The 12,540-nt window shown below is 48.3% G+C and overlaps 2 protein-coding genes across 6 annotated transcripts in view; one reads left to right on the forward strand and one right to left on the reverse strand.

The window, feature by feature from the left end:
* LOC119526425 (carboxyl-terminal PDZ ligand of neuronal nitric oxide synthase protein) overlaps window positions 1–12,540 on the reverse strand; it is a 310,288-nt gene that overhangs the window by 7,391 nt on the left and 290,357 nt on the right. For 4 of the 5 annotated variants that reach the window (XM_037825480.1, XM_037825479.1, XM_037825481.1 and 1 more), the window contains one exon: window positions 11,701–11,853. In XM_037825480.1, the coding sequence (XP_037681408.1) occupies window positions 11,701–11,853 (153 nt within the window). Of the gene's footprint in view, window positions 1–10,888; window positions 11,854–12,540 lie in introns of those variants that run through there. The other variant, XM_037825483.1, reaches the window with a different exon arrangement.
* On the forward strand, window positions 3,286–6,090 carry SPATA46 (spermatogenesis associated 46). The gene is made up of 2 exons (XM_037825484.1): window positions 3,286–3,388; window positions 5,397–6,090. The coding sequence occupies exons 1-2, from the start codon at window positions 3,286–3,288 to the stop codon at window positions 5,927–5,929; spliced, it is 636 nt and encodes a 211-aa protein (XP_037681412.1). The 3' UTR covers window positions 5,930–6,090.

Below are 12,540 nucleotides of genomic sequence, written 5' to 3' on the forward strand. Positions count from 1 at the left end.
GAGGAGTGGAGATCTCCCTCCACGGTCTTCACCTCTGTAATTGCCCCTAACCTACGTGCAGGGGAAAGCGCCACTGCAGGGGAGACACATCAAGGACTTGGATCAGAGCATCCCTGAGATACAGGGAGCAGAACAGACTGAGTCACATAGGGCTGGGCTCCCGGTCACAGAGGTAGACACTAGCAGGAGTTCCCGGCCTGCCCCACAACGGGGCCATCCACTCCTGATTGTCTGCTTCCGTGTATCTTGCCATGTCATCTACTTGTGCATAATTTGCTTATTACATCCCATATCCTTCTCATTCTTTTTTAATTCCAAAATCTGCAAACTAGCAGAGAAGCCCTCGGAAACTAAAACATTTAACTCTTCCCCCAAACCAGAAAGTCCTGGGGTCCTTATAGAACCAGAGCAAGGCACATTGGGGAAGACAAACCACCCACCACTTCCGGGCTCAGATATTCATCTGCCCCAAACCAGAAAGAACTGGGGTCACCACAGAACCAGAGCAAATGTTCAAGCCAGGGTACTTTGGGGAAGGCAAACCCTCTAACACTTCCTGGTTCAGATATATATGTGGTGGTTTTCTTAGTGGTTTTAAGTGAATTTTCAGAGCAGAGACATTCATTTTTATGTGCCAGCTGTCAAGGTGATTTTTAGGTTGTGAGCGTCTATTATCATTATCATTGTCATCATTAAAACACATTCTAACAAATAACTTTCGCATTGTGTTCCATTTGTATTTCCCATACCTCTTGTTTTCAGTCTATAAAGTACACTGGATTCTTTATTAATTTAAAGATAGTCCACAATACATTCTCTTAGACAATTCTGTAAATCTTTCTGTAAGCCCACCTTGTCTCTAGAAAAAATGGTAAGCTCCTTGAGAGGATGTAGCATCTTGAGTGCTTTTATTTTCTGCAATGCCTGGCACAGGACCTTGCACAAAAGTAAGCATTTGACAAATGCTTGACTTTTGTATGAATACTTAGAAATTGGCTTCATGATGGGCTGACGTTCTAGAGAAACCATTCCCAAGCCTCTTTTCCATTTACAAAAAGCACTCCAAAAACTCTCCCTTGGGAGGGTCCCCAGGGCCTCTTGAGCTGAGGCCAGGAGGAAGTGCCCTTCTCTCCAAAGTGGGACTCTGGAGGAGGCTTCCTTCATGCCCATATCCACGGATGTGCAAAGAGCCTCTTTCCTGCTTATGGCATCAGTGACTCCCCAAACTCCGTCCCTCCCTTCCTCAGGACTAGAGGCTTGGCGGTTCAGAAAATAATGGTGATGGAGAAGACAGACATGATTGGGCTCAGGCTGGGTGGCCCTCCCCAGCAGCATCCCCCGACATGCACATAGCCAAGAGGGAACGCCTGGAGGTAGAAGTCATCCACAAGAAAGGGTGTCTTACCTGACCAAGAAAGGGGCTCGGAAGGCAGGTGGGAAACAAACGAGAGAGAGACACATTTTATGTAGCGACCAACCACTTTGAGAGTGTCGCCTCCTGCCTGGGCCACCAGAAACCACAGACTGAGAGGATGCGGCATGCAAGACAGAGACTCTGTTATGACCGGTATAATGAGCCCTGGAGCGATCAGGTGCCCATGAACTTAACTACATAACTGCATAACTGCACCAAAACAGATTTGTATTTTAAAAACTCTATAAATGGCACTGAGAGATTTAGCTGCCCACATTTCCCCTGAAAATTTGAGTCTTCTTTACATTAAATATACTTGAAGTTTCCAGTTGTCAGTGGGAAAAACGTGATGGGGCAAGGCAGAAATTCTAAGTCCTTTGGATTCTGTCGGCATCGCTTGTTACTGTTGCTATTTTCCATGTTTAAACCACTAGATTTTAGGTCTGGAAGATAATTGTTCTCTCCAATTGTCTAAATTAACAAAATGGGAAAACCAAGTGGCAGCCAGGTTGCCCAACACAACACAGGTAGCTAATGGCAAGTAGGGATCAGAACCCATTATATGCACTTCCAGATCCGTGACCTTTCTCTACACCATGCTGCCCCAGACCCTCAAAGTTGCCAAAGAACGCAGGTTCAACCGCATCCCAACTTGTTCTAACATTCCAGTCAGGCTATGAGTGAGGAACACAGGGAAATCATGCTCCCCACACTGTCCTTCAAATACACACAGGAAGACCACTCTGGGGCTCTTGGGTGCCAAAGTGGATACACACACACACTCGCACAGGCTCCACGCCATTACTAGCCCTTCTAGCATAAAGATATCCACCATTTAGATCGAGAACATGGGCATGTTTCTAGTTGGTATCTGTTGGGATTACCTAGAATGGGGCATTTGCAGCTTACCTTTGAGGTGCCACAATCAATCATCTTTGACCCTTTCACCACATCCCACCAGTATACTATATACTAACTATTTGATAAACAAATAGCAAAGAGAAGAGGCAACCCCTGCCTCTCTGGAGTCCACAGTCTCAACAGGAAATTGACCTTAACTTAAAATGAACAAAATGGTACTGAGTAAGCCACCCATTTCTGTTTTAGTCACTTGCTAAAATACAGACAGTACTGACAATTTAAAATAATACATGGTCCCTATTAGGAAATACACACTGAAGTATTCAGGCGTAAAAGGCCATGTTTGTAACTTACCTTCAAATAGTTCAGAAAAAAAAAATTATGTACACACACAGAGAGAGAAATAACTGATAAAGCAAATGGGGTAAAATGTTAACAATAGACAAACCTGGATAAAGAGTTTACAGACGAACTAATTTTACTTCTGCAAATTTTTATAAGTTTGACCTTATTTCCAAATAAAAGTAATTTAAACTGCCCCCCCTCCAAAAAAAAAAAAAAAAAACAAAAAATAAAACAATAAAAAATATTGGGTGGTAGAAATAGGGGGGTGAGGGAGAAGAAAAAGCAAGAAGGTCATTCAGAGACAACAGAGGTTCCCAGAGGCTGGCAGTGACTACACAAAAAGGTGATAATAAAGGCAAAGTAAGGGGGGGGAGCAGATAATATCACTATTCTACCTCTATTATATTCTTCCTTCTCTCTGTGTATTTCTCAATCAGGGAAGGCCACCGAGGAATGATAGGTCAAAAAAAAACCTAAAATAATTTTTAGTTAATCTTCCCTTGCAATAGACTCTGTCCATCTCTTAAAGAGGTGACATAGCTGGTGAGTAGAATCATTTGACCTTCTTGTGATGTCAGCTGCTCTCAGAATGTTTATTGTCTGGACAACCCAACCAGCCACTTGGGAGCAGACGTGTGGTTTCCTCATCCTACAGTAGTCAGAATATGGAGAACTTCTCACTCCTCAGCATTTCTGGACCTCGAATCTCTTCCTCTGCCATGAGCACTTTTCCTGACATTATGTCCTCACATGCCACCTGCTTACCAGGTAAACTCTGGTGCCACTAGGGCCACAAAGATCCGTTTGTTTGTTTTTTGTTTTTTTTTTAAAGCTTTTAATTGAGTACTCTACCAGATCATGTTACAGGACCACGATTTAGTGAGAAAGTCACATTACACATGGGGAGAAAATAACTTTTCAAAATGCTGCATTTGTGGTAAGTAGTTCCTGCCGTTTATTAATTTCTGGCAAGGGAAGGATGGGGGAAGCATTTGTTGTCTAAGTTTTTCCCCCCTTTGAATCTGTATGAAATTTCAAGGTGGCCATCTATCTTTATAAAGAATATGCACTAGTTTTAGCTTTGTTTGGGCAAACTGGAGAAGGTCTAGACTTATCAAACCACTAACAGGGACCCAGGAGGCAGGGTAACTGATGAGCATGACACGGAATAAAGTTGGGGTGCTCTAAGGACTTGCTATTCATAGCATGGTCCACAGACCTGCAACATTGGCATCGGGTGCAAGCTTGTTAGAAATGCAGAATCTCAGGCCCACCCCTGACTGCAGGTGACCTGAATCAAAATCTCCATTTTTAACAAGATCCCAAGTGATTCCTATGCACATTAAGGTTTGAAAAATACCGCTCTGTGGAATAGTTCTCCTAAACATTCCTTTACCTATAAATGTGGCATTTATAAATCTGTCTCTAAAACTGAGCATAGCTACTGCTCTGGGATTTGGGGCAGTTCTGCTTTTATCCAAGCAAGCAGCTACTCCAGGGTGCTGAATCCTTTCTGGCTACAGGCATGAGATGTTTCAACTGCAGAATCAGGCTTTTCATCCTCAAAGGGACCATGTAACACAGCTCTGCAGCCTGTGATCAGAGCTCCCATGCTGCACCCTGCATCCCAGGGTACCCGGAGGCCTGCAATGCAGAGTGAAGTCACACATGTGGGTTGCTGCAGGAGGGTCAGGTGAGGGATGGGCCAGGCAGAGAGGCATTATCCCGGCCAAGTTTAAAATCTTCCTTTGGAGAGTACCTTACCTGCATCTCAACGAAACCACTCCATTTGGATTTGCCCAGGATGGCATCCAGAATAGCTCTGCCTGGCTGAATGCATGGGAGCCCATTGTTTTGCTTTGGCTTTGAGATACCTTGAAATACTGAGGGTGAGCCTCTAGGTGTGTCTTGGGGTGTGGTGGGAGGTCCCAACAAGAAGACTCTCGACCTTGCTCAGCTCACCAGAGTGTTTCTTCTGCAACCCATATATTGCAAAGGCTGCTGAGGCATCTAGCCAAGCTCAGGCCCTGCAGAGCTCTCCAGCATGGGGTACAAAACGTGGTACCCTCACCAGATGGAGGCTGCCTCTGACTCTGGGCAGCCACGTGTGCAAAGCTGGGCACCGAAATGGGCTGCTCCCCACAGGGGCTGCGGTTTGCAACCCTTGCGAGCTAGGTTGCCATGTGCTGTGTTTGCACCTGCAGTCTCCTACCTGGTTCTTCTTCCTTTAGCAGAGAGCCACCAGCTCTGTGGAAGCTTCTTGCCTCTTCCCTCCTGTCTCTCAACCTGGTGGGTAGGAACAGTTGCTGCCTGACTATGTTGTTGAGGGAAGATGAGCAGTGAGGCAGGCAAAATGGTCACAACCAGACAGTGCTGGTGGAAAGAGGGACTGCAGGAAGCCAGGGGGCTAGCTGTCCTCGGAGCCACCTGTTTGTGTCTATCCTTAGAGGAGGCAGAGGACAAGGTGTCTCCAGGGAGGGAAAGACCTGACAAAATCCAAGGCTTAGTGATTGAAATAGGACTCCCTAGTCTAGGGATCAAACTGCCACGTGTACCAATATAGAAAACAAACCAGCAGGAACGAATACCTTAGGCTGCTCTCCCCACCCCATCTTCCGCCTACTTTCAGAATCGCAACCAAGGTGGGGTAGAGACCACCTGAGGACACACCTGACAGCTTCCCTCCTTGCCTTTGGGCATCTCAGCCTCCAGCCCTGCAGATCTCCCTGCTCCCCGCCCTCGGCCAGAGGCTGACACCCAGTCCTTTCCTTTGCAGACTGCACCTTGGGGGACACCCAGACCGGGCAGCAGCTGAGGCGGAACTGCACCATCTACCGGCCCTGGTTCTCTCCTTACAGCTACTTTGTGTGCACGGACAAGGAGAGCCACCTGGAGGCCTACAGCTTCCCAGAGGTGAAGCGGGGCGAGGGCAGGGGGGACAGCTGTCTTCCCGAGGACATGGCTGAGAGCATCTGCTCCTCCTCCGCCTCCTCCTCCTCCCCAGAGAACACCTGCCCCCAAGAGGCCACAAAGAAACCCAGGCATGGCCTGGACTCCATGGACTCCATCACGTCCCAAGACATCCTGGCTGCCTCCAGGTGGCACCCGGCCCAGCAGAACGGCTATAAGTGCGCAGCCTGCTGCCGCATGTACCCCACCCTGCACTCGCTCAAGAGCCACATTAAGGGTGGCTTCAAGGAGGGCTTCAGCTGCAAAGTGTACTACCGCAAGCTCAAAACCCTCTGGGGCAAGGAGAAAGCCTGGCTGGGAGACAGGCTAGTCTCGGGCGGCTGTCAAGTCTTCAAGTAGTCCTGCTGGACAGTGGCAGCCATTTTGTTAATGGACACCTCTGGTAAACAGGGGATGAAGCCTATTTGTTTCTAGAGAGACACCAATAAATCAAAGTTAGCCACAGCCTTCCGTCCTGTCTCAGGTCACCCTGCACCACCTGCTAGCCTTCCCAGTACCCGGTTCCCACCCCAGCCCCCTTCATCTAACAGTTGCCTGGGAGCATCGGGCCCACCTCCCTGGCTCTCTCTTTTTTTCATTTTTTAAGATAATACCTAAAGTTTGGGAATATCCTCTAAGACAGTGGTTCTTCAAGCAAGATGCCCAGGCTTGCAGTATCAGCATCACCCGAGATCTCAAAAATGAGAAGTCTCAGGCTCCACCCCAGACCTACTGAATCAGAAACTCTGGCCCAGCCATGTGCATTGAATCAGTCCCCCAGGTGACTCTGATGCAGCTTAAGTTTCAGAACCACTGCCCTAGGGTCCTGGCTTTCTTGTTGGTCCCTATGGGATATGTCTGCAAGGGGAACCCTTGCACTGGGGGCAGAGGAGTTCGTAGGACATCTTTTGTTTGCATGGGAAATGTCCTACATGTGGGGTTTCTTCATGGTATAAGAGGCTTCTCCTATTAGACCTTCGAGGGGTGGAGTGGGGAGGACAACATGCCCTTGTGCAAAAGGCGGGGAAGAGGTGAATATGGCCATGCTCATCCCTACCACATACACCATCATCACTCACTTAGAAGGGGCATCTCTTGTCGAAGCAGAACAAAAGCATTTTTGACCCCGGGGGACATCCTCACATGGTTGTTTTGAGTCAAGTCAAAAAAAAGTCCAGTTAATGTGCCAAAGCATCGCTTCTTGTTGCCAAATAATGTGTCCAGTGGGCATCCCTACCCTTACTCTGCTTCTGAGCAACTCTTACTGCCACCTCTGACCCGGGAAGGCAGGGAGCATCAGGGACACAGCGAGGACATGTTCTGCCCAATATGTGGTAAAAGGAAGGAAAGGAGGGAAGGGAGGGCAGGGGAGGGGAGGGGAGGGGAGGGAAAAGAAACAAAAAAGCTGAATACTTGATGGGTCTTATTTTTAGGCCTTATTTACCTTGCATTTAAACTCCCTAATGACACAGTGGGTCCTTCTATCACATTGGGGCATTTCATTTCAGGAGCCCTGGACAGCCCCCCACCCCCCATCACTGGCCCTTTGTCTTCTCTCTCTTCCACTTGTGGGTGGGTAGGGCAGAGGGTCCTCCTTAACCTCCCGGTGGTTATATATTGATTCTTCCTGAAGCTTCACTTTAATGTTTAGCAGAGCTTGTTTTGCTTGTAAATGTGCTGCTAAAATATCACTCGTGGCTCTTTCATTCCCCACAGAGTATGAGACAGGCTGGGCTCAACTCTCCATCACATCCTATGCTGCACCTCCAGCCCTAGCGCTTCTCCTCGTCTTGTCCCCCACTACTCAGCCAGAGAGTCTACCTGACCCAGGAGCTAGCGCTTGCAGGAAATATATATTACTATGCCCATTCTACAGATGAGAAAATCAAGATGCAAGTTCAGTTCACTCAGCCAGAAAAGGGCAGTGAGGGCATGTGAACCCGGTTTATCTGAATCTTCCAACCTCTTTTCTGACCTGGGCCTGCCAAAATAATCTGCTTTCCATAATGTAGGCTTTGAGAGGCCCTGCAGCACCTTGTTTCTCTAACAGAACCTCATTATCAGCATCCCTCCTCCCCTCTTCATTTCTACTTCTTGCAGGAAAACACACATTCCAAGCCAGGCTTCCTCTGCTGAGCTGTGTTGCGGTGACACCAAGATCCTTTCCCGAGGGGTGGGGGGAGGAGCCCGTCTTGCCCCAGTACGGAAATTTCTAGAATCGACCCATTCGGACTCTTACCAACACTTAGGGAGTCAGTAAAACTGTATAATCCTGATGGTCTTAGTTATATTTGAATATATCTACAATGTAGTACTTTTTCAGGCACTCAAACATTACTGAAGTTGCCCATGACATTCCAATGATGTTTGGAGTTGGTAAGAGCTGAGGGTTGGGAGGGTCTGCAAAAATGAATATGGATCAGGGTTTCTCATCAGAAGCACTATTGATGTTTTGGGCAAGATAATTCTTTGTCGGAGGGCACTGTCCTGTGCATGGGACGATGTTTAGCAGGACCCCTGGCTTCCACCCACTAGATGTGAGTAGCTCCTCCCTCCCCAGTTGCAACCACCAAAAATGTCTCCAGATATTGTCCAATGTCTCCTGGGGGACAAATCACTCCAGGTTAAGAACCACTGGCACAGACTGATCTACATTCTGCAGCGCTGGTCTATATAAGCCACAGCTGAGAGCACCACCTTTCTCCCCTCCACCAGGGAACCCCCAAATTCTTTCTAAAACACCAGACCCATAGGAACCATGTGTCACAAAACTGATGCCTCCTGGCTTGGGAAACAGGGTGGAAGTGAGGGCAGGTGGGGAGAGAAGGAATAGGTGGAACAGCAGAATAAGAAAAAAGAAAAGACAATGGAAAAGCTTTTAGAAATAAGAAAGGTTTATTTAGCAAAAGCCACTAGACTAGTGACAACATCCAGAGAGTAAGTGCACTTACATTGACAGAATCTTTTCCCAGAGAGTTGACCCAACAGAGTTAATGACATAACAGTTTTAGAAAGGAGAAGGGCTAGAAGTTGGCAGGAAGCAGTCAAGCAAAGATTAAATAAAAGGAATCTAACCCCTAAACAAGATCAATTGAGAGAAGTGAGGCTATGAAAAGATTTTACAGACAGTGTGGATATAAGCAGGTATATAAGTAATATAATTTTCGATCCCAACATAGAGTCCGTCCTGTGCAGAAAAATTCTTTCCTGGCTCCATAATCATGAGAGCCTCCTATGCCCAAGAGTCTGCCGGCCCCTGGAGCAGGCCGGTGGGCCCACAGCCTCACATCACCAGGAAGGGAGGTGCCCTGGGGTCCACTTGCCCTCCATTTAGAGCAGAGTAGAAGGATGGAAAAGAGGAAGGCAGGAGCTGAATTAGCAGAGTGAGAAGCAAGCAGGCAGGAGGACAGGCTGACATCCCCGGGAAATTAGGTCTGCAACTTCCCCATTCCTGCCCAGTTTGCCCTGATGGAGGGCCCCCTACATCTGTCCTTTGTCTCCGAGTCTCCGCAGAGTGTGCGTTGATTTGGTTCACACTGGGAAGAATGCAAAGCACAGGCCAGTACTTCAGGGAGGACCTGTACTGGAGAAAGGATGCAGCCAAGGCAAGCAGAAACCACCATGAAGTGCCCCAAGGGCAAGAGTCTTGAATGGGTCTTGTGCGGATATTACAGAAAACTCGTCTCTCTGATTCTTCTATAACTCTCCTCTACTTCTTTTCTCCATTCCCTTCACAAGCTCTTCAAGACCATTTTAGAAACTATGTCCCACCCCCCACTCTCCTGACCCATCGCACCACAAGTCCTCTCCTACCACATTCCACACACCAAATCCACTGGTCTCTGGCTTTATCCTCAGCTCCTGCTTGCAGGCAGCAGGCCTCGAGAAACCCAGACCTCTCACTTCCCAGGACCCTTAACATTTCAGTGATCTAAGATGCCCCAGATGCAAAAAACCCAGGTTAGGAATTTGTAAGCTAGATAGGCTCAGTCAAACTGGATTCTTCACTTCTGCTCTTTTAGTTTCATGGGTCTCACTTTCCTAGTTCTTCCTTCCTTTGCACATCTGGACCTACTTCCAATGGTTAATTAGAAAAGAAACCAAACAAAACAGGACAACCCTCCTCCAACTGAATGCATGTTAGGCGAGAACAGAAATCTATTGTCAATTCCAACACCCTGGAGTTTCCCATTCTCTTCTCTCAGGTCACTTCTCATACACACATGCAGATACCACACACACACACACACACACACACACACACACCTCGTCCTATTTCCACGGACACCCTGGTGCACTAACCCCCAAGGAGGGTTAATGTAAAGCTACATTTATTTCCTTTAATTGAACTTTCTCATCTAGAAGATACCCATCTGTGGCTATAAGAAAAGGGTTGCACTTTGATTTCTATAATTACTATAAAGCAAAACTAGAGTTGAATAATTCCATTTGGGGACAACCAAACTTTTACTAATTGATCCTCAAATACTGCAGTCTGGGTCTGTAGTTTCTTGTCTAGGATTAAGACTTATTTCCCTGAACATATGACTCCAACATGTCTCAGCTCTCTCTTTAGGCATTTTTAAATGTTAACAGCCACTTGTGTCCTTGCTGGAGCAAAAGGAGCTTCTTCTCACTGCCCCAGTCAGCCTGTTGTACTGAGTGGTGACCTCTAGGCAAGGCCTAGATTGGGAAAGAGAAAAGAATCGCATGTGTTACTTTTTACAGGTGTGCTTGAGGCATGCACCCACAGATGGGTCAAGGGGGGACATGGCGACAGTCCCTGACCTAAGTGGCAGTGATTCTGAAGAGTAGACTAAAGCGGTCTCAGCTACCAGCCTGTGTCCATTTTTGTTGCAATAACCACTGACCACCACTTCCCAGTGGAGGGAACCGATTGAGAGGTAAGCCTGGGGCTCCAGATAAGGCTGGGGGCTCTGGGTCTCTGAGGCTTTCACAGAGGCAAGAGTGCTGCAAAAGCTTCAGCTGGCACAGGCCCTGAGGTGGGACAAATAGAAGACATGGGGCAGCTTCCCAGTCTCCATTTAGATGAGCTGGGCTTTTGGCTTTCAGGCAGGAGGTGGACAGGGGTTCCATACTGAAGAAGCACAACTAAGTTTTGTGGCAGCAGAGAGGCTGAACTCCCCACAGGCTTTCACAGCGAAGCCTGAACCACATGAAAGCTCCCCGACTCCCTCGGAAGCAACAACCGACATCCACTTAAAGAAAACTTTTGGATCCAGTTCATCCAATAGCTTATCCAATGTGTTCCATCCCAATTCTATGCTCACACACTAAAAGAAATATCCTGTTGTTGGCTTTTTTTTTTCAGTCCAGAGCATTCAACATCTAGAATCTCAGCAAAGACCTAAAGAAGGAATTCCTTCCCATAAAGGTTAGGGGAGGGTTAGGCAACTTGTAGCATCCTGACATTCAAAAACAAAGTACCTGAGAAGGTACCAATGGCTTCCCTTCACAGTTGGGACCACGGAGATGGGGAGAGCAAGGGGAGTTAACTGGGGCACCACACAACAGAGCAGAGGAGCCTGATGCGGCAGGCGGGGAGCAGGTCCTTCCACAGCCTGGCAGCCCCAAAGAGAGATCCTCTCCCAAAGTCATGGCTCTGGGAGGCCCTGCCTCCCTTTAGTCACAAATCAAAGGAGCTGATTCACTTCTGGGAATCCAGTATCTTCTCCCACTTTACCATCCAAAGCGAAATCCTAATCCTTTTCCAAAACCTCCAACCTTCCGCGGGCCCCTGGGTATCCTCAGCAGTGAGTTAGCTAGGCACCCCTTCCCCGGGCAGCAGCCAGATGCCGCCCCTTGACGCCACTGCGCAGCGGCCTCCATCTCCTGGCCCCGCGGCTCCTACACGGCAATCTCGTCATCCAGGCTGTCACCCAGCTCCTGCCTCTGCAGGACATTCAGCAGGCGGGGCAGCTCTTCCTGGGACCACGAGTCGCGCTCCTCGCTCTCATCCGTGTTGGACTCGTACTCCGAGGCGATGCCTGACTCTCGGAACTTGATGAGCTCCAGGCCGCCCAGGAGCCGCTCACCCTGCGCCGGAGGCGGGGTGTCCTCGGGCGGGAGAAAGCGGAAGCACTCCAGCTTCACCAAGCAGTCGCGCCTACCTAAGGGGCTGCCCGCTGGGTGGGCAAAGTCAGCCAAGCCCGCGCCCAGGGGCGGCGAGTGCAGGTCCTCTGGCTTAGGGGTCGTGGGATCACAGAGCACGGGCAGGGCTCCGGAGCGGAAGGTGATCTCCAGCAAGCTGTCCTGGGAGCCCACTGCAGGGGAAGACAAAAGGAAGTGGGCAAGTTAGGCCAGGTTGTTGGTTTGGCAAGCCAGCCCTCTGACAGCCCAGGCTCCTGCCAGACTCCTTCTCTAAGCAGCCCAGCGGCGCCGCCTAGGGGTTTGGCATCTCTTACCACTTGATTCCTTCCTACCAACTGGAGACAGCATTGGACACGTCTGGAAAAAGGATGTGCCTCTGCCTACACAACCCATCACTCAGATTTTGCTGTGGACTTCTATTTCTAGTATTACTGAGCACTAACTGTGCACCAAGCACTGAATTCAGTGCTTTTACAAATTCTTCCATTTTGCTCTCCCTGTGCCCCAGCAGGTGGATATTATTTTCATCCGTTCTGTTTTCCAATGAGGTAACTGAACTCTAAGAGGACTGATGATTTGGGTATCACAGCTGGGATTCAAATTCCCCTTTGTTTGAATTTTTCCTTTATCCTCTTATGAGATGCATGAATATTTCAACCCCAAATTGTATCTTCAGGAGCACAGATGTAGTGAGTTCCTTTTAGTATAAGGCTAGGTAGGCTGCTGTTTCCTGAAACAATACTCAAGCAAATAACTTCAGGAATGGCATTTTCTAGCATGTTATTCTGACTCCAAATCCAGTACTTTTTTTCTCTTTTGCCACAGCCACATGCCTCTTAGTAGGTAGTTAGGGGATGGTG

This window comes from Choloepus didactylus, chromosome 2 (assembly GCF_015220235.1).
Source record: "Choloepus didactylus isolate mChoDid1 chromosome 2, mChoDid1.pri, whole genome shotgun sequence".
Taxonomy (NCBI): Eukaryota; Metazoa; Chordata; class Mammalia; order Pilosa; family Megalonychidae; genus Choloepus; species Choloepus didactylus.